Source organism: Dipodomys spectabilis, unplaced genomic scaffold, assembly GCF_019054845.1.
Source record: "Dipodomys spectabilis isolate Male_0828 unplaced genomic scaffold, ASM1905484v1 ptg000264l, whole genome shotgun sequence".
Lineage (NCBI taxonomy): Eukaryota > Metazoa > Chordata > Mammalia > Rodentia > Heteromyidae > Dipodomys > Dipodomys spectabilis.
In genome coordinates, this window is record NW_024870941.1 from 8,368,936 (window position 1) to 8,390,195 (window position 21,260).

The 21,260-nt window shown below is 47.3% G+C and overlaps 1 protein-coding gene and 1 pseudogene across 4 annotated transcripts in view; both read right to left on the reverse strand.

Annotated features, from left to right (window-relative positions):
* Positions 1 to 375: 375 nt before the first annotated feature.
* The window catches only part of Ptk2 (protein tyrosine kinase 2), a 245,114-nt gene continuing 224,229 nt past the window's right edge, over positions 376 to 21,260 (reverse strand). For all 4 annotated transcript variants that reach the window (XM_042699910.1, XM_042699909.1, XM_042699911.1 and 1 more), the window contains 7 exons: positions 14,012 to 14,074; positions 11,734 to 11,773; positions 11,195 to 11,301; positions 6,623 to 6,631; positions 5,392 to 5,547; positions 4,313 to 4,393; positions 376 to 1,539 (listed from right to left, as the gene is read on the reverse strand). In XM_042699910.1, the coding sequence (XP_042555844.1) occupies positions 1,327 to 1,539; positions 4,313 to 4,393; positions 5,392 to 5,547; positions 6,623 to 6,631; positions 11,195 to 11,301; positions 11,734 to 11,773; positions 14,012 to 14,074 (669 nt within the window). In that variant the 3' untranslated portion in view covers positions 376 to 1,326. The remainder of the gene's footprint in view (positions 1,540 to 4,312; positions 4,394 to 5,391; positions 5,548 to 6,622; positions 6,632 to 11,194; positions 11,302 to 11,733; positions 11,774 to 14,011; positions 14,075 to 21,260) is intronic.
* LOC122125383 lies at positions 11,393 to 11,513 on the reverse strand (annotated as a pseudogene).

A 21,260-nucleotide genomic window follows, 5' to 3' on the forward strand; every position in this document is an offset into this window, starting at 1 on the left:
GTTTACTAAAGAATGTTCCCTTGCTTCCTTCCCCTGGGAGCTTCTTCCTTAGCCTTCTCAGTCCACAATGCCAGCCCACCAGAGTTCAGTTCTGTCTTCTGGCTTTGTGGCTGAGAGATTCTATCAAGATTAGGGATGGTGTGGGAGACTAACGCTAGCAATTCCCTTAACAAGTCACCTGTATGCACAGGAATAACTCCCCAGCCTGCACTGAGCCACAGAGGAGCTTCCCACGACACACCTGAGTGAAGACAGATGACAGGGTGGAAGTAGATGGGGCCATCACCTGTGATGAAGTCCTCCTAGGACTTTGTTACTGTTCTGGAAAGTTCCTTGAAAGAAAAGGACCAAAAGAAAGACTACTGCAACAAGAACTTTACTGGTGACACCTGTTTAATAGGTCAAAGTAACTGTACAATTCATTATATTCTTCCTGAGAATAATTTATATCCCCCGACAAACTAAAGGGAGGGTATAGTTTTCAAAATTATCTAACAGAATGGATGGTGCAAGGACCGGACATCTGAAGAGAGCCAAGTCTCCTCGTTCCGCTGAGTGCTCTCCTGGGAAGACAGATGCAATGAAGGTTATAGCTCCAGTGCTGTAAAATAGTCAACATGGCTTTGATCTTTCTTATAAATTATATAAAAATGGAAAACAGGGATGGTTCTGGAACTTCTCAATGCAGTTTGGAGGTGCTCTGGTACAAAGCATTTCTGCTTCCAAGAGAAATTACATTGCTACAAAAACTGGCACATAATTCTGGTGAAAAAGACAAGTTTAGTTATGTCCTACAGCTAGTTCCCAACCCAATGCTTCAATATCCACATGAAAGTAAAAGGTGGAAGATAAGAAGGTGGTAGTTTTCTTCTCAAACAACTTGAGTCTTCAAAATATAGCTCTTCTTTTCTTTGTCTGCAACTGGGATTAGCATATTGCAGCAGTGTTTCACTCCACTCAGCAATGATGGAAGAAGGATCGCCAGCCCCGTTTTCCCCTCTCTTGCAGGGGAGGTGGTCAGGAGTTAACATGCCGCCCCAGCCATCTCCACGAAAACGCACCCAAATGCTAACAGCAACTGTTTTCATGGTTCTTGAAAGCTTCTCAACGTGCCATTTTCACTCTCAGGAAAATGACACATCTTGAATCCTAGACTTTCTTCAATACCATGATTTTTTAAATTAAACAAATCCAAATCAAAATGTGGTTAAACTTATGAGGGATTTCCAACTAGCTGTGAGTGCTGGCAATCGAGGACACGGTTCATTCCTCGCTGCTGGTGGAAGGCTAGAGAACTCCTGTGGGGTAGATGTGCTCGCCGGCAGCTCAGTGAGGCCTCGTCTGTCCTAGCATTTTCAGTCTTGCTTGGTCAATGACATCCAGCAGGTTCTTGGCATCCACAGCCAGGGCATGGGCAGCAGTCAGCATCTGCTTCTTGTACTCCTGCTGCAGGCTGGTCATGACATATTGCTGTGCCAGCTTCATCTTGCCAATGAGCTCGCCCAGGTCGGAGTTGAGCAGCTTCTGCGCCATCTCGATCTGGAAGGACAAGAGAGGGTCAGGAGGGCTGCTTCCAGCAATCCTCACGTACCTTTCTCTGGGCAGTTTCATAATTCTGAGGCACAAAGTGACCTGCTGGAGGTCCCAGTGCCAGCTCAGCTCTAGCCTGGAACAAATGCCACGCTCTGGAGTTCCTATCTCATGTCATGTCTCCTATGCCAACTATGCGGAGGAAAGTCAGGGGTCACCCATGTCCCACCGGGATGTGAATGGCCACGAAGGCCCAATGTGGCCAGCAGGGTCAGTGTGCTAGGTGTGCTGTGTGTTCAACTAATTTCACCATTTAGCAATCCTTGAACAGCCAGTGTGCATGACGCACTTTGTGCTGTGCACAACCAAGCTGGGAGAAGCAGGTGCAGAGCCACCTGCAACCCACTACAAGTCGCACACACAATGTACAGAGAAGAGGGACCCTCATTCTGTCTCAGAAGGACTCCACAGAAGAGTCAGACTTTTGCTTAGACTGTCCAGGTGGACCAGCTTCAACCTTGAAGGCCTTGAGGGCCATGCCAAGGTCACCTTTGTCTGCTAATGTGGCACAGACCATAGGTGAGCTTTTTAGAGCTGTTCTGGAGGTGGTGGGGGTCCGAGTGGGAGGCTGTGATGAGGACCCTGAGATCCCATGGTGCGCACAGGTGGCAGCTGCATGGTGGTGCCACTGTGAAGGGAAATGAAGAGCTGTGCAGAGCTGGGCGGTGGCGCAGTCCTAACCGCAGGGCTGGCGAGGGGGTGCGCTGCCAAGGTGAAGCCTTCCTTGAAAAACAGGTGAGCCCCTACTGCACACTCAGGGCAGGAGCAAAGAGGTGGGAGGGGCCTGTGGAGAGGGCACGGGGCAGGTGCTGACCCTGTGGCATCAGGTAGCCCTGGATATTGTGAGGGCTGGCCACGGCCACGACTCCACCTGGTTCACCAGGGAGGCCAGGGTCGCAGTAGGAGGCACACAGCGTGTGTGGCAGCCGTGGGGCGGCTGCACAGTAAAGAGCAGTGATGTGTTCGAGGCTGGCAGGCGGGACACGCAGCCTGTTCACAAAACCTTCCATGAAAGGCAGAATGCAAATGTGGCAAAATGGTCACAAGTGGAGATAATGGAAAATGACATCTAAGCTGGGTGCCGGTGGCTCACGCCTGTAATCATAGCTACTCTGGAGATCCGAGGATCTCAGTTCAAAGCCAGGCTGGGCAGGAAAGTCTGTGAGACTCTTATCTCCAACGAACCACCAGAAAACTGGAAGTGGTGCTGTGGCTCAAGTGGAAGAATGCTCGCCTTGAGCTGAAGAGCTTAGAGACAGTGCCCAGGCTGAGTTCAAGCCCCACGAACGACAAAGTAATAAAAAATAAAAAATGATGCCTAGAGTTCTTTGTATTATTCTTTCAGTTTTTCTGCAGCCTTCAATTGCTTTCAAAACAAACAGTAAAAAACAAGAAGCCTGTGTGGGCTGGGCTGAAGGATGATACACTGCACTTGGAGAAGGGGGGAGGGGAAGGGGCATGGAACAGCAAGGCTGGGCCCCGCAGCGGCTCCCCGCAGCGTGGGCCTGCTGGACGGGCTGAGGCACAGCGACCACACGCAGGGACTAAGCTCAGGTTCTACATGCAAGACTACATACAGGGATTATACGCAGGACTCCACGCAGCGACTACATGTAGGACTCCCTGTAGGGACTATGTGTTCACAAACCTGCTGTTTGTGAACTGCCTAGGAGGCTACAGTGCCAAAGGTGGCAAAAAAAAAAAAAAAAAGGCAAAAAGGCAACTGCTGCTGGGAGACAGCATGTTGGGTGACCTTTGGTTTCTAAGAATCTTTATTTTTTATCTCTCTCTCACCCCCCCCCCCCCCCCCAGTGTGTTTATCTACCTATATATCTCTGGATGCTGACCCTGGGGACTGAACTCAGGCCCTGGGTGGGGTCCCTGAGCTTTTTTGCTCAAGGCGAGTTCTCTATGATTTGAGCTGCAGCTCTAGTTTTTGGTTTTGGTGATTAATTGGAGATAAGTCTCACAGACTTTCTTATCCTGGGCTGGCTTTTGAAGCTGAGATCCTTTATGACTGAGACTCTTCTATCTCAGCCTCCTGAGTAGCGAGGATTACAGACGTGAGCACAGGTGCCAGCCTTCCAAGAATTTTTAGATACTTATCACTGCTTTCAAGGGAGAACTGGTGACATCTGCAAACATGATGTCAGGAGCACTGAAGTACTGGCCTAGCCATCTGGGTACCGCCAACAGTTCCCTGGGCTCCTAGCCACTCTGCATTCCAGGTGAATGCCAGGCCTGGTGGCTTTAAAAGCAGAGCAGGTGCTGCTCCTGCACTCTGCTGGCCAAACGCAGCTGGGGCCAGTGTCAGGGAGAGGTTATCTTCAGCCTCTGCTGGGCAGCTCTCAGCAGCAGGTGCTGTGATTTGGACGTGAAGTGTCCGCTCAAGCGCTGTCTGGCTAATGTGCTCATGTGGAGGGCGCTAGGTTACTGGGTGCGTGGCATACCTTTCAAGGGGCCTCTGTCCCCACACTCTTCTCTCTGCTCACAGGCTGCTCTAAGTCAAGCAGCTCAGCTCCACCACTGTTCTCAGCTGATGTTCTCTCTCATCACAGCCCAGAAATTACACAGCCAAGCAGCCATGGGCTTACCTCAAAACCCCAAGCCCCAAGGTATTATTCCAGATATTTTGTCAGGATGACAGACTCTCTAATACAGCATCCCAGCCTCCCTGAGTTACCCATATCCCCGTCTGACCACATACCCCACTGTGCCCTACCTCTCGGTGCGTGCTGGCTGGAAGGCCAGGAATGGTTTCATCCACAGTGGCCAGTAATGTCCGCAGGGCCAAGCCAACCTCCTGCCAGACAAGAATCACAGCCAGTGTTACAGTACACAACATGCAGGGCTTTTCCTTCTCCTCGCCCGGTTTCAAGCAGATGCGTGTGCCCTTGTTTCCACCAGGCTGGCCTGTCAACTCAGGTTGGAACAAATGACACTCCTCTCCTCCCATGGGCGTACCCCACCGCCCTGGGCAAAGTGGGTCTTGCTCTGGAGCCCATGTGGGACCAGCCATGAAAAGGACACAACTACAATCAGCTTTTAATTTCATAACCATAAATTGTAAATTAAGCCATAATCTTCAATTTCAGCTTTGATTATTGTCACTTTTATGAGGATGAAATATGTAATGACCAAGACACTAAGTTAAATATTCCAATAAGATGACACTTTCTCTGGATTAGCATACAAAAGGTGTCATGCTCTATTCCTGAAGCTATGTCCCCTTAAACGAATCATATTGTGTGTGTCTCTGTGTGTGTGTGTGTGTGTGCGAGAGAGAGAGAGAGAGAGAGAGAGAGAGAGAGAGAGAGAGAGAGAGAGAGAGAGAGAATGTGTCCTGGGGTCTGGGTGCTGTCCCTGAGATTTTTTTTTTGCACATGGTTAATGGTTTACTATTTGAGCCAAAGCTCCACTTCGTTTTTGGTGATTAATTGGAGACAAAGGTCTCACAGACTTTCCTGTGCAACCCTCAGATCTCAGTCTACCGAGTAGCTAAGATTACAGGCGTGAGTCACTAGTGCCCATATTGTCCATTAATTCTTTTGTAGCTGGACTTTTTTTCCTTCTTAAACTGAAGACGGGATTTGTGAGCAGTGATTACAGAAGACTCAACACTGATTCAGGAAATGCCCATCCTAGCAGGAAAACAAGTGAAGCAGCAGAGTGATTCAAGGTGGCCTTGGATCTTGTCTTCATAGGAAGGCTTACCACCTCAAGCCTCAGGCCTGACTTTGGGTGCCTCATGATGCCTACCAACCGTCTCTCTGAATGCCCCGTTGAGTGTGCATGCATTACCTTCACCATGGGGACGTACTCCTCCGGTGGGGCTGGCTGGATTTTGCTGGACATCTCAATCACGGCTTTCACCAGGCCCGTCACGTTCTCATATACCTTGTCATTGGACCTGTCCAGGTTGGCAGTGGGAGGGGGACTGATTTCCTGGGGCTGAAGCTGACAAGACAAAACAGAAACCCATCATTTCTCTACTCTCCAGCAGGTGGCGAGGTATCACAATAATGTTAGAGGGTCTTTATGGATTTTGTCTGTGCAGGATACTGTCATCTAAGGACGACAGTAAGGGATTCATCCAAGTGATAATTATATGAGGCAGTGATTTTTACTTTGAGATCGGGTAAAGGAAAGTAGGTGGCATGTACCCACTACAGCAAAATACCCAGATGATTTCAAAGAAGTGATTCTACATCTCAGACCCCCAAATCACTCACCATAAGAGAAACAATCCATTCAATTACCTCTGAGAGTTAATCAAATTTTAGTGGAAGCTAGTTACTTGCTAAATGATCAAACATGCTACATTAATATGAAACACTTCTATTTGAGTTCCACAGTAAAAATGTGGCTCAGTCAATTGCCTACAAACCATCTGACAGGACAGAACATGGTTTCAAGATGATAAAAGTGGGGACACACAGCTCTAAGGGGAGACAGTCTGCTTGCAGAAAGCTACTCAAGTCCAAGGAGTGGGGGTGGGGGTTCCAGCCAGCTCTCTGCTGACCACTGAGTAAACCTGAGCCTGCAGGCCTCAGCTCCCTCCCTAGGCAGCAGTGAAGAAGGGCTATTGAAGCCCCAGATGCAAATATGCCCACCGGGGCCTGGGCACCGAGATGACAAATGTTAGCCATGATAATGACATAGGGCCTCTGGATGTTCCACAGTGCTTAAAAATGCAAGTTGGTTAGGACTCCACTAGGTCTAAAACCATAGCCTAACAGCCATCATGATCACAGGCCTGCTGTTGGTACTCAGGCTAAGCCTGCAAATGCCCATTCTGAACATGCAGTACTCTGGTCCAAGTAGACCGCACTCAGTTCAAGTGGGTCAAGAGTAACTCATTCCCTATGAAGATGCTCACGACTCTGTCTCCGGAAAACACACATGGTGTTTTGGTGAGGAACAAGGCAGGGGTACCCTCCCACTGGGATCCCACATACTAGCCTAGAGTTGCATGCACAGAGTGGGATGTGATTCAGAGAGATAGACAGACACACAGACACAACGTGCTTACCCTCCATGGCTATTGTCGAACGGAAGGTGAGGAAAAGTTAAAGGAATTTATCAGAGAAAGGGAAAAAAGAAAAACAATATTAATAAGGCAGCAGATAATTCCTGTACAATACATAAGCAGGACACCCAGAACCTAGCTGCAAGCCTGACCTGCACACTCAGCTCACTGGCCATGAGAGCCGCGTGTCCGCCTCTGTGCCCTGCCATGCACCTTGCTTGTTGCATAAGATAATGAGCAGGACCGCATGCAAAGCCTTGGAGGGGCAATCAGCAGGCGTGCAAGAGTCAGGAGAATAAGGCTTGTCATGAGAGAGAAGAACATGTTCAGGCACCAGACTTCCTGTGGAGAAACTGCTCAACACTCAGCTCTGGCCCACCCAGTGCCCCTGAAGTCTCTGTCTCCATGGGCAACCAGTGGCCCCCACCCTAAGACAGACAAACTCCAGGCTGGGGTTTGTCTCAAGACCTCAGAAGCTTATAGTTAGAAACAAAGTGTAAAAAAAGTAGTGAGGATTGAACTCAGGGAGGCGTGCAAGCTCACTACTACTTGGGCCACTCCCCAGTCCTTTTGTTAGTTCGGTTGCTTTTCAGATAGGGTCTCATCTTCACTTCCTCTAATCTGGGATGGGACTGTGGATCCTACCTCCCCTTCCTAAGTAGTTAGGATCACTTGTCTGTGACACTATCTGTCTTGAGGTAACTCAGACCAGCCTCAAAATCTCAATCCTCTGTCTCTGTCTCCTGAGGTAAGGTTTGCTATATAGCTCAGACTGGCCTTGAACCTGTGACTTCTGCCTATGCCTCCCAAGGGCTGAGATTACACGCTTTAAAAACACCCTTTGAGCTAGTTCTTTTACAGGTGTATTCCACCACTTTAAACTGACAAGTTTATTTATTATTTTTGTGTGCTCATAATGAGGCTTGAACTCAATCATGGCTTCACACTCTTGGTTTAACTTTTTCATTTAAGGCTGACTCTCTGCCAATTAAGCCACACTTCCACTTCCAGCTTTTTGCTAGTTAACTCTAAGGTTCTCACGGATTTGTCTGCCTAAACTAGCTTTAAACTATGATCCTCAGATCTCAGCCTTCTGAATAGCTGGGATTATAGGTGGTTATTACTGCCATTTTTTTCCTCCTCCAAACCCGAGCCCTGGCCGTGTTACGATGATAGGTCAAACAGTCAATAGGGAACCAGCACAGCGCCCTCTCTCCTGTCCTTGAGACAATTTCAAAGGAAACAACTCTTGGCATATAAGCAACAGCATCTTCAGTTCAGAAGTGCAGGCCTCTGGTGTGTACAAGAGCCCACTTATTGTACCTTATTCTCTGCTCTGAGTCATGGAGCCTCTGTGTTTGGAAATTCAGGTCTCACCAACACAGAAGGAGCAGCTTCCTGGGAGTATTAGGGAGCAAGTGTCCCTCCACAGTCCCACCAATCTCCCCAATGCCATGGCGAGGGAAGGCTTAAAGCTTTGCTTCCCGCATGAACTGTGACCCTTCGCTCCACTCTCGTACAGAGGGCACTTACAGGGACGCCCACAAGCCAGAGCTTAGTTGGAAAAGCATCTATACTGGGTTCTTGTTTCCTAGAGTGTGACATCTTGGGATTCCTTGGCTGGCAGTCAGTAAGAAGCTATCACCATCCACAGACAGCCAGTTCCAAATAAACCACTTAGGTTGATGTTTGAAGACTAGCCAGCCTGGAGGTGTGGCTCAGTGGCAGAGGGCTTGCCTAACTTGTACAACTTCTTGGGTCACTCCCTAGCACTGAGGGGTGAGGTGAGGGACCTCCAACAACCAAAAAGACCCTAAATAGCCTGTCGTTAGCTACTAAGGAGGCTGAGTCTGAAGACGGTGGTTCATAGCTAGCCTAGGCACACCAATCTGCAAGACTCTTATTTACAAGTTAGCTGCAAAAAGCTAGAAGTAGAGGCATGACTCAAGTGGCAGAGTGCCAGCCGTAAGTGAAAAGTCAAGAGACAGCATGAGGAACAGATTTCAAGTCCCAGTACTGGCAAGAAAATTAAAAAAAAAAAAAAAAAGAAAACTCCAAACAAGAAAAACAAAATGGACTATTTCTACCTGCCTGGATAAGTTATTGTTCTTTTAGGCTGCGTAATACCCTCAACTAAATGACAGAAAATGGAGAAATAAAGGCATATACTTCACATTATTTAAAAAAACCTTACTCCATATATTTCAAACAAATATATATCACTTTATTTTTCAGTCTTTATTTGTTATATTTGAAACAAGTACACTGTATCCCTACGATTTCTGCTTGCTTAATATCCTACGTTAAGAGGATTCCTAATTATACGGATCATTTACATTCTAATTGTGAAATCAATTGTACTCAAACTGTGAGGAACGAATGAACGAACATATGTCTTAATTCCACCGTGGTGCCTTTCCTACCTCACAAATTGGTTTGTCATGATTATACAAGCCATTTTGAAAGTTGACTCTTGTGCTTATGAGAAGGCAAAAATGTCCATTCACTTCATTTCTCCACTGGGTTTCCTGGAGCTGAGGGCAAGCCTGTAAGGGCTCTGGGCCCCCTGCAATAGCAGGGCACCTCCAGCTCAGCTGTGCTAGTCTAGTCCATGCCAGGCCAGCTGGGGCATGCTCTGCTCACCTCCTGGACAGACTGTGCATTGGCAGGATGGCAGCTGGGGCATGCTCTGATTCCCAAGAGGATCCCATGCCCACACTGACCACACGTCACCCCATTGCTCTGGAGATGGATGCCTTGAGCAGAGGCACAAGGCGGGCAGTCTGTGCATGGCTCAGAGTGACCCTGGACCTCTGTGAGCCTTGGCCAGCTTTGTGGAAAATATAATTGCCACCACTGTGAGGCTGACGTGGGGATTTACAGTATTGATGGAGAGCGTCTGTCACAGCATGCGGTACAGAGAAGGCACTCCATAAATGAATATTTGAAAACAAAGCTATCTAACTTGGCTTTACTCTTATGATTTAACATGCTTTTCATACAATATATACATTTCCTGTTTCCGCTTTAGTCAGGGTAGAGTATTCAGCCCAAACTGGCCTTGAACTCCTGATGTGCCTGCCTCAGCCTCCAAGTGCTGAGATTGTGAGTACTGCCATGTATAGCTGATATACTTTTGTTTTTTTGGTTAATCATTGGGCTTGAACTCTGTACCTGGACACTGTCCCCAGCTCTTCAGCTCAAGGCTAGTGCTCTACCTCTTGAGCCACAGCACTACTTCTGGTTTTCTGGTGGTTTACTGGAAATAAGAATTTCACAGCCTTTCCTGCCTGGGCTGGCTTTGAATCGTGATCCTCCTTTCTTAGCCTTCTGAGTAGCTAAGATTAAAGGTGTGAGCCACTTGCACCTGGCTTGATATGCCGTTTGGTCAGTCGTGGGGCTTGAACTCTGGGTTTGGGCGCTGTCCTTGCACTCTTCAGCTCAAGGTGCCACAGTGCCACTTGATACACCATTTTCAAAAATAACACTAAGCAGAAAAAAAAGCCATCCATATTCTAGCAATACCCTATGAAACTCAAACTGAGAAATAGAGCATATTTTCTAGCCCTGCAAATGGCAGAGGTAGAAGAGGGGATCTCCTCTTTCCCATTCCCAGAGAGAGAGCGAGCAAGCTGCCCCAGCCCTTTGTGGGGATGTAGGAGACAGAGGAGAGCCACACACAGGCATGCCTGCAGTCATGCCCGAACTTTACTCTTGGTCTGGGGAAGTTTCTGCTAGTTTGTGTGCACAGGTGCGTATGCCTATACTGGGGCTTGAATTTAGGACCTTATACTTGTTCAGTATCTTTGCTCACAGCTGGTGCTACCTCTTAAGCTACATCTCCAGCACTCTGCTGGATAACTAGAGATAGAATGTCAGGTTTTCTGCTGGGGCTGGCTTTGAACTGTGAACCTTTGGATTTTAGCTGAGTAGCTAGGATTTCAGGTGTGAGCCATCTGTTCCTGGCTCTGCTAGTCTTTTTACAACAAAATTCTTACCTGAGCGGGATAAAAGGTTTCCCAGAAAGCCATATAAACTGGGAGGCAGTGAATCCACAGAAGGTTGGCAGAAAGTCAGGATGCAACTGAGACCCTAAGACCTATCACGTTTGAAAGAAAACCAGGAAGGAGAGTTCATGCCATTCCTTTTTTTTTGGTTGTTCATGGGCTTGAACTCAGGGCCTGAGCACTGTCCTTGAGCTATTCTGCTCAAGGCTAGTGTTGAGCCAATGAACTCAGGGCCTGGGCACTGTCCTTGAGCTATTCTGCTCAAGGCTAGTGTTGAGCCATAGCTCCACTTCTGATTTTCTGGTAGTTAATTGGAGATGAGAGTCTCACAGACTTTCCTACCCTGGGCTAACTTCAAACAGTGATCCTCATATCTCAGCCTCCTGAGTAACTAGGCTTAAAGGAATGAACCATCAGTCTTCCTTTTTATAAGTTTCCCAACAGCTGGAGGCTTCAGAAGTAGCCCAGTGACTTCTGGGCCCTGATTCTAGGACATACCATCTATGGAGGTCTCAAGGACTCTACCAGCACTGAAGGCAGACAGTGCTTCCCAACCTGAGATGCCTACCTTGACACCCTCATTGTAGCTGTCCCCTGGGCTGCTGAGGCTGGCAATGCTGCCCAGGTGACTCGGGGCTCCGGGGCGTGGCGGTTTCTTTGGTGGAGCTGCAGGATCTAGAAAAGTAGACTCTCATGAACATTCATGAAGAGAGACCACATGACCCTTCCCGCTCTCTGTCACACAGAGGTATTGTTTTTTTTTCCCCCTTGTCTCCCCATTCACAATACAGACTAGGCACAGGCCTGGGCTGAGGTGTATATGGGGTAGGTTTACTCTGCCTCCTCTCTCTCTACAGTCAGTGTAAGGACACAGCCACACAGAGGTATTGTTATAACAACACACACTATGCTTGTGTTCTAAGGCAGCGTCTCTGATGCTTTCTAGCAATAAATTATGCTCCCAGCATTCTAGGCACTGTCTGGCTGTGGGTTGCAGAGGGAAGACTGTTAAAATCACCAGAGCATTCCAAGGCCACAACAGCATTCTCACGGAAAACACGCTCCTGCCAAATGATGCCAACTTTGCAACACACATTTTTCACTGACCTGGTTTACCCACAGGCTGATAGATGTGTTGGTTTCCAGTCTGAGAGAAGAGAAAAATTCAGTCAATACATCAGCGGTGTGTGCAGCACATGATGACTGCTTCCCCTCCATCATCCACCCTTGTCTCTGCTGAATAGATGGCACTGCTTAACAGTCACTGCAGTGCAGGCGTCAGGAAATTAACAGTGTTGCCAGAAGGGGGTGGAGAGGCCAGCAGGGGAAGCTCTGGGACCACATGTGATTGGGTCACATGGACTTAAATTCTTAGCTTAATTTAAAGAGCTACAACAAGCTCAGGCCTTCTCAGCATATCTCTGCTATTCTGCTTCCTCTCTCCTCTTTTCCTAGTTGAGCACAGGAAGGTGCATTCAAACAATGATGGCGAGAAGCCTGGGAATACTGTGGTACTTGTGTCCTATGGGACTACATTGTCCCTCTCCCCAACATATTCTGTGTGTAAAAACTTGATGTCACACATCTATTGAGTTCTAGGCCAAGTCAAAAGAGAAGCAAAGGAAGGAGTGACATTGACCAAAAAAGAAATATACTCATCACCTGACTTATGAAATGGTAACCCCTCTGTACAGTACCTTAATAATAAAATTATATTTTTTAAAAATCAAGAGGGCTGGGAATGTGGCTCAGTGGTAGAGCACTTGCCTTGCATGCCTGAGGCCCTGGGTTCCATTCCTCAGCAGCACATAAGCAAAAAGAAAAAAGCCAGAAGTGGCGCTGTGGCTCAAGTGGTAGAGCGCTAGCCTTGAGCTGAAGAGCTGAGGGACAGCACCCAGGCCCAGAGTACAGGCCCCATGACTGGACCCCCTCCCCCCAAAAAAAAAAATCAAAAGAGAAGACAAACTATGCCTTGACTTAGTTAGGTCTGATAAAGAGGAATAAAAAAGAATAAAAAATAAAAAGACACTAGGTGCTGGCAGTTCATGCCTATAATTGCATCTATTCTGTAGGCTGAGATCCTGAAGATTATAGCTTAAAGCCAGACTGTGCAGAAAAGTCCATATCCAAAATAACCATCAATAAGCCAGTTTGTAAGCTGGGTGCTGATGGTTCACACCATTAATCCTAGCTACTAAGGAGGCTAAGATCTGAATATTATGATTCAAAGCCAGCCCAGACAGGAAAGTCTGAGAGACATCTCCAATTAATCACCAAAAGCAGAAGTGCAGCTGCAGCTCAAGTGGTAGAGGGCTAGTTTTGAGCAAAACAACCTGAGAAGCCCCGGACCCAACACACACACACAGACACAGAAACACACGCACGCACACGCACACGGGCCAGGCTGTAGGCATAGCCCAAGAGGTAAAAGTGCCAGTCAACTGAGGAAGACAAGTGAGCACATGGTCTTGGAGACGGCTTCACTTAGGACTATTCCTCCTTAAGTCATTCACTGGCCTGCTCACTCCATTACTCACTTTTACTAGGTGTCTCACAGTGAGCAATTCATTTCTTAAGATTCCACTATACAGCTTAGGACTGGTAGGGCCATGTGTGCTAACAGAACCTGAATCTCTTACGCGGACCCTTCATGGGGGAAACCTTAACAGAACAGTTTAGGCTACTTCCCTTTAAACGCTGGAAACAATTCTAGGCACTACAGAAGCCTCAGAAAATACTCAGAGGCTAGCTTTCTGAAGCCAATTTGGGATTCCTCCTTTCTCAAAAGAACGAAATCTTGTTTGCACAAGTTTTATGTGACTGGCAACACAACCCACAAAAGAAATATGAGGGGCTGGGAAGGTGGCTCAGAGGTAGAGCGCTTGCCTTGCATGCATGAGGCCCTGGATTCCATTCCTCAGCACCACAATAAGCAAAAAGAAAAAAGCCGGAAGTGGTGCTGTGGCTCAAGTGGTAGAGCGCTAGCCTTGAGCTGAAGAGCTGAGGGATAGTGACCAGGCCCAGAATTCAGGCCCCACGACCGGATCCAAAAAAAAAAAAGAAAAAGAAATATGAACAGTTAGCAAACAATAGCCTGTGTACAGACAGAGTAAATGTGCAAAAGTATTTCTTTAGGTCACAAAGAGCCTGACTTACTAATAAAAAGCCTCTCTCAATAGTGAGGCAGGAAACTCTGTATCTCTAAGAATTCCATATACAGCATATGTGAGTAGTCCTAGCTAGAATGTGTGCTTTATTCCTAGAATACAATATTGGCTCATCTATCAGCCATGCTGCATGCTGGGTATCTTGGGACACGGCGCTGCTGGCCCATTCGAGTGTGAGTGAAGCCCGGGGAGCCGCAACAGCGTCAGCAAGGACTCACTGGGCCCTGAAGACTCCCGTCTTCCCGGTCGATACTGCCTCGGGAGAGCCTCACGTCAGGTTTCTAGAAAAATAAAAACAACTTCATTTTTTCTTTGAAAGCCACTGACAGTCCTGATGGTCTAAATGAAATAATCTCCTCCGGTAGCACATCTGTCCTCTGTTACCACAGCCTCCCAGCTTCCTGCCCTGCCCTGATGGTCTTGCAGTAAAGCACTGCCTTGCGTTTGTGCTCCCAAGTTTGACTGTTCCTGCCCTTCAGGTTAACATCGGATAAGCCCAAATTTCATTGCCTTTTTCTTCTCTTTGTTGCTGAGGACTGAAACCAGGTCTTTGCTCCTGTCAGGCAAGTTTTCCACCATTGGGCTATACTCCACTCACTGTGCTAATCTTTTTTTTTTGCCTGTCCTGGGGCTTGAACTCAGGGCCTGGGTGCTATCCCTGAACCTCTCTGCTCAAGGCTAGCGCTCTACCTCTGGAGCCACAGCACCACTTCCGGCTTTTTCTGTATATGTAGTGCTGAGGAAATGAACCCAGGGCTTCATGCATGCAAGGCAAGCACTCTACCACTAGGCGACATTCCTAGCCCCATCTTATATTTAAAAGACTGTTTCTTTTTGGTGCTGGATTTGATGTGAGGGCCTTGTGCCAAATAGGCAGGCATTTTATCACTTGAGATATATCCCCAGCACTTCTTTTTTTTTTTTTGGTCCAGTCGTGGGGCCCGAACTCTGGGCCTGGGCGCTGTCCCTCAGCTCTTCAGCTCAAGGATAGCACTCTACCACTTGAGCCACAGCACCACTTCCAGCTTTTTTCTTATGTGGTGCTGAGGAATTGAACCCAGGGCCTCATTCATGCAAGGCAAGCGCTCTACCACTGAGCCACCTTCCCAGCCCAATCCATTCCTACTTTATAGACATCTTATACAACCTAAGGTGATTTGCTGCAGTATCTCCGCTGTGTGCCACAGCCTGACAGCCAGCCCCGAGGTCAGGTGTGGAATTCTCTACTGTGTCAGACCTCAAAGCACTGTGCACCCCAGTGCCATCTGCATTTAGGACTTCCAGGTGAGGGGTATTTGGATTCATGTTCTAGTTTGAGTGTTGTAACAAAAAAAAAGTATCCACAACTCCCTGAAAAGGCTTCCACAGCCCCTCTTCCCTGCATGCTACACGAGTGCGGCTAGGCTTGCTTTGGTGCCCTTCAAACAGAAGGCAGCCCGGCGGACGCAGAACCCCGATCACGCATGATGTAGGGCCCAGCCGCACAGAGAGCCGCAAGAAATGGAAAACGCTGTTCATGTCAGAAAACACTGAATCCACACAGGCCGGTTATTTCATTCTGTTAGTGTTTTTGAAGGGAATTTGGGGTCTGTTGTTTGTTTAGAGGCAGCCCAGGCTAGCCTCAACCCATGTCTGCCTGCCCAGCCTCCCAGAGCTGGAATCACTACTCACGGCCACCATGCCTGGCTTCAAATGTTTTCTTTCTTTAACTCATTTATTTATTTATTATTTATGTTTTGGGTCCGGTTGTGGGGCCTGAACTCTGGGCCTGGGCGCTGTCCCTCAGCTCTTCAGCTCAAGGCTAGCGCTCTACCACTTGAGCCACAGCGCCACTTCTGGCTTTTTTTCTTTTTGCTTATGTGGTACTGAGGAATTGAACCCAGGGCCTCAGGCATGCAAGGCAAGCGCTCTACCACTGAGCCACCTTCCCAGCCCCTCCCCAGCACTTCTTGCTTTAGCTATTTTCCAGATGGGGGATTATGGGTGTCTATCACCACCACCACTACATGCACACGCACACGCATACACACACACAGATGGTACTGGCCTTTGAACTTAAGGCCTTACTTGCACTTGCAGATAATTTTGACACTTGAGCCATGTCTCCAGCCTCAGTTTATTTATTTATTTTATTTTATTTTTTTGGGTCCGGTCGTGGGGCCTGAACTCTGGGCCTGGGCGCTGTCCCTCAGCTCTTCAGCTCAAGGCTAGCGCTCTACCACTTGAGTCACAGCACCACTTCCGGCTTTTTTCTTTTTGCTTATGTGGTGCTGAGGAATGGAACCCAGGGCCTCATGCATGCAAGGCAAGCGCTCTACCACTGAGCCACCTTCCCAGCCCCCCTCAGTTTATTTTTGAGATAGGGTCTCACTTTTTCCCCCCGCTTCAGTTAGGGGGCTGAACTCAGGGCCTGGGCCTTGTCTTTGAGTTCTTTTGCTCAAGTCTAGCACTCTACTCACTTTGAACCATATCGCCACTGCTAGTTTTCTTGTAGTTCATCAGAGATAAGAGTCTCACAAACTTTCCTGCTGAACCGTGATCCTTAGAGCTCAGCCTCCTCCTGAGTAGCTGCAATTACAAGTGTGAGCCACCAGTACCTGGCTTGTAGCTTTTTTCCTATCTGAAGTTATACCTTTCCAGCTAGAACATCAGATCCCTTCAGGAGGGGTCACCCAAGCCACTGTGTGTCATTTATAAAACAAAGCATTGTTTTGGCTCACAGTACTGCAGCTTGGAAAGTCCAAAAGCAGTATCAGTAACCCCATAGCTTGTTGAAAGCAGTCAGTCAGTGATGGATTCTGCTCTCACAGATACCACTCTAGAAAATATCAAATGTGCCAGGCACCAGTGGCTCATGCCTATATCCTATCTCATTAGGATGTTAAAACTCAATCTCAGTTCAAAGCCAGCCCAGGCAGAGTTCATCAGACTCCAACTCCAAACAAAATCATCATAAAAAAGGGCTAGAGGTATGGATCAAGTGGTAGAGCACCAGCCTAGCCAAGCATGAGTCCCTGAGTTCAAAGCTCAGTACTGCTAGGAAAAAAGAAAATGAAAGGGTCAACCTTAAGGCTTTGGACTCCAAGTCCTTTCTCCTTAGACTAGATTGCTGCTTTCTCTTCTGGAAGCCAGCAGGAAGACTGTGGCTGCCCTCTTCTGTGGCCAGCCTCCTATGGCTTGCTAGTCCTACCCCTAGCCAACATTTTCCTTCATCTAGACTGCACATGCTGTGTGAGGGGAAAACAGCTGGACTACTTTCCTTTCTCAGAACTCAAGTGGGCTTTATACAGATAAGACTTTTTCAATTAAAAGTTAAGTCCTTTTTTTTTTTTTCCAGCATAGTACCACATTAGAGAACTACTGTGAACACAGTAATAATAGTAACAACAACAACAACAATAATAAAAAACAACTAACTTACTCTATTTTTAAGCAGTGCCTGATAGAAAAGTGAGCTCTCTCAACAGCATTCTGGAAAATTGGTCAGTGGATTCCCTGACATACTGCTATCTCACACAGGCTACCATCTAAGACAGTAACAGGTCTGCTGAAAGGTTTGCTGTCTTGAGGCCATGTAACCTTGAGAAGGATCCTTGGGGCTGCTGTCATAGAAATCAACCTGTGACATATGTTAGCGGAGGGATATCTGAACTGGAAGGGACTCAATTAAAAGCAACAACCACAAAATACAGTGTGAGCTCTGAAAACAGAAGACACAACAACTATCTGCCCTAACTCAGGAGTAAAACATTGGTTACCACTACTGACAAGCAAAGTGATTTTCAAATTAACAGAGCTTGTGTCCCAGGGTGCAGAGCTTGGTGGCAGTGAACTCTGAGCACCTAGGCCCGGAGTTCAAGCCCCATGACCAAAAAAAAAAGGCTTGCATTTTGAATGCTTTAAAAATGCCCTGCCCTAAAAGGGTTGTTGGCTCAAAAGCTCTACTTCAGCAGACTCAGCATCTTGGCGAAACAAGCCCACTCACCCAGCCCAGGCTCTAATGCCCGAGCAGCAAACTGAAAGCAGGCTTCCAACTGGGGATCAGGACCTGAGAGCCACCTGCATTATGTATGCAGAATCTTCCTAAAAGTAGCTGAGTTTTCTCAGTGTTTCATGTTGGTCCTTGGCAGAAGCAGCCAGAGGTATTGGGAGGCCACAAAGAAACTCCCCCAAACACACAGGTGTATGCGCATGGCTGTGGAAGAGTCCATCAATGCAGACGAAGACAGACCAGGGGCTCCCTCCTCTCTGCACCTGTCACCACCCGAATCCTCTTGCACTTGAGAGAAGCCATGTGCTTTAACTCAGGAATGAAGACGCAGGTGCCAGAATCCAAATGTCAGCGGGTCTCAGAAGGGACCCTGGAGTACAAGAGTCTGCTGCCCTAGTCTGGTCCCTGGGGCCACAATCTTGAGGTGGCCCATACACATGGGAATACCCACAACTCAGTGCTAAGTCAACTGCAACAAGTAGTTCACAGACACAACATAGACAGCCTGGCACAACGGGAGTGGTACACAGCCATGAAAAGCATTTTATGAGGGGTGCCAGCATCAGGACTTGAACTAAAGGCCTTGCACTCTAGCTCAGTTTTCTTGCTCGGGCCTCCAGCCTGACTTTTTGCTGGTTAACTGGAGAGAGAATCTCATAGGCCTTTCTACCTGGCTAGCTTTGAACTCCAGCCTCCTGTAGCTAGGATTACAGGCATGAGTCATTGGGGTCCAGCTGTAAAAATATATGTATGTATTTGTGTGTGTGTGTGTGCGTATGTACACAAACATTGCAGCTGAGCCTAAGGCCTTGTGTACTGGTGGATTTTAATACAGGAAAGGAGGGATTCGATTGGATTTTATAGATTGCTATAGTTGTGGTGTGCAATTCAGATTAGAAGAAATAAAATTTCAGATTTAATCTCAACTTAAAATATCTAAGCCAAATGCTTCCATTTGCTTGTTCTAGGCATCACTCCCCCTTTGCCCTCCTCCTGTCTCCTCACTCTCCTCTGTGGAGTTATGAGCACCCACCTGGAACTCACCGGTCTTGACTTCCTCCTCCTCGCCTATGCCCATCTGCCATGCGACCTCCTCAACCCAGCTCCTCCCTGAACTACAGGTTCTATTTATTTTTGTGGCTTGAACTTGGGACCTCGTGCTTTTGGCTGGCTTTCTGGCTTAAGGCTAGCACTACACTACCTACACTTTCAGCTTCTATGTGTGTGCTGGCCAGTCCTGGGGCTTGAACTCAGGGCCTGGGCACTGTCCTTGAGCTTTGTTGCTCAGGGCTAGCACTCTACTACCTGAGCCACAGCTCCATTTCCAGCTTTTTGGTGGTTGACTAGAGATAATGTATGTCTCACAGACTTTCATATTCTGCTTCTAGAAGTATTAGTAGTTTTGACTCTAGGATGCCATTAGAGTATTATGAAACGTGATGTGGATCAGGTATGTCATTAACTTTCTAGGAGTTAAGAAACATTGAATTAATTCTGAGACACACATGGTCCAGCCCTTAAAGGGTTAGGACAAAGGATTCCTCTCAGGGTGATTGTGAATACTGAGTAACTTCAGATAGAAAACAATGTCAATTGTTGTGTATGGCAGCAATACTGAGACTCTTGCTTGTTGCCTTATTCTTTTCTGTCACCTTTCACAAGGGTGCGTGTTTAGTAAGGGCACTTTGTCCTGAATGGGGTACACATGTAATGGCTGAGACATAAAATGAGTTTTCTTGTGGGTGTGCCCCAAGACCTCCTGGGGAGTCCCACCAAGTGCACTGGCCACCTCCACAGGACAGAGTGCTCCATCACCCAGAGTGTGTAAGGTGTTTAATTTAAAAGTGTAAGGCAAGAAATCAAAGTTTTGTATAACCAAGTTGAAGTTGGAATCACACCTTGATCCTTGATTAATCTGACAAAACACTGTTTGAAACCATTGATTTAAAGGTCTTATACTATTTTTTGTTGTTGTTGGTCCTGGGGCTTGAACTCAGGGCCTAGAGGCTACCCTTGAGCTCTTTTGCTCAAGGCTAGTACTCTACCACTCTGAACCACAGCACCACTTCTTAACTTAAAGGTCTCAAGTCAGGTTAGGAACAGGAACAGGCTCCTGCTGGAGTCTGATTCTTGACATTTCACCTACACAGAGCTGGCATTTGAGAATGCCGGCTGAACTGAAGCAAGGGGAGCCAGATTTGGACTCCTCAGGTACAGCAACCAACTAAGCTTTTGTGGAGGCAGTGGAAATCCAGCTCCCTCCAGCCACAGTTCTTTCCAGGTTTGAAGGGGAGTAGACAACAAGTTCCCAGAGGTCCCAGTTCTGAGGGTGATGATGAGTCTAAAAGAACATTTAGGTGTATGAATAAACAACGTTTCCTTCTCTCCCTACCACTTCCTCTCTGTCCCCAAGGGACTTCTGAAAGGGGTTGTTGATAAGGGCTATGTAAAGAACACAATTCCTATCCCTGAGTCCAAACACACTGGAAAGGGGAGTTGTACCTGTCAGACAATGCTGCAAAAGGACCTCAGGAAGGTAGTTTTTACCACGTCATATGGGATTGCAATGCAATTATTTTATGTTCATGTTGACACTTAAGTTGTAGTCCTTTCTGCATAAACAAGGAATGAAAAACAACAAAAACCACAGAAATGCTCTCAGCCCTAATGTATGACAAAATCTTAAAAAAGGATTCCTAACTCAACACACATTTTCCCTATGATCCAGCCATGCTACTTCTCGGCAACTACACAGAATCTCACAAGCCAGGGTACTGTGAGGACACTTGTACATCCATGCTCACTGCTGCGCTATTCACAATAGCCAAGTATGGTAACAGCCCAGCTGCCCTACAATAGACGAGTAGATCCAAAAAACGTGGTACCTATACACAGTGGAATTTTACACAGCTGTTATGTCATTTGCAGGGAAATGGATGGACCTAGAACAAATCAAGTTAAGTGAGGTAAGCCAAGCTCAGAGAGGCAAATGGCACATGTTTTCTCCCATATGCGGAAGCTAGATCTAAAATACATCAGGACATGATAAATTATACAGGACTCTGGGCATTCACACACTATGAGATCAAAGGAGGACACTCTTTTTTTTTTTTTGGTCCAGTCATGGGGCCTAAACTCTGGGCCTGGGCGCTGTCCCTCAGCTCTTCAGCTCAAGTCTAGCACTCTACCACTGGAGCCACAGCGTCACTTCTGGCTTTTTTCATTTTGCTTATGTGGTGCTGAGGAATTGAACCCAGGACCTCACGCATGCAAGGCATGTGCTCTACCACTGAGCCATCTTCCCAGCCCCAAAGGAGGGCACTCTTAAGGGAGGAATATAAAGGTACAATACCTATGTGCCTCTGATCATATAAAGTAATATTTATCAAAATGAATTCCAGGAAATGGAAACAAGGCTTTCTCTTTGTTGTTGTTTTTATTTTCTTTTTGTCTTGTTTGTTCCTTGTATCCTTTGT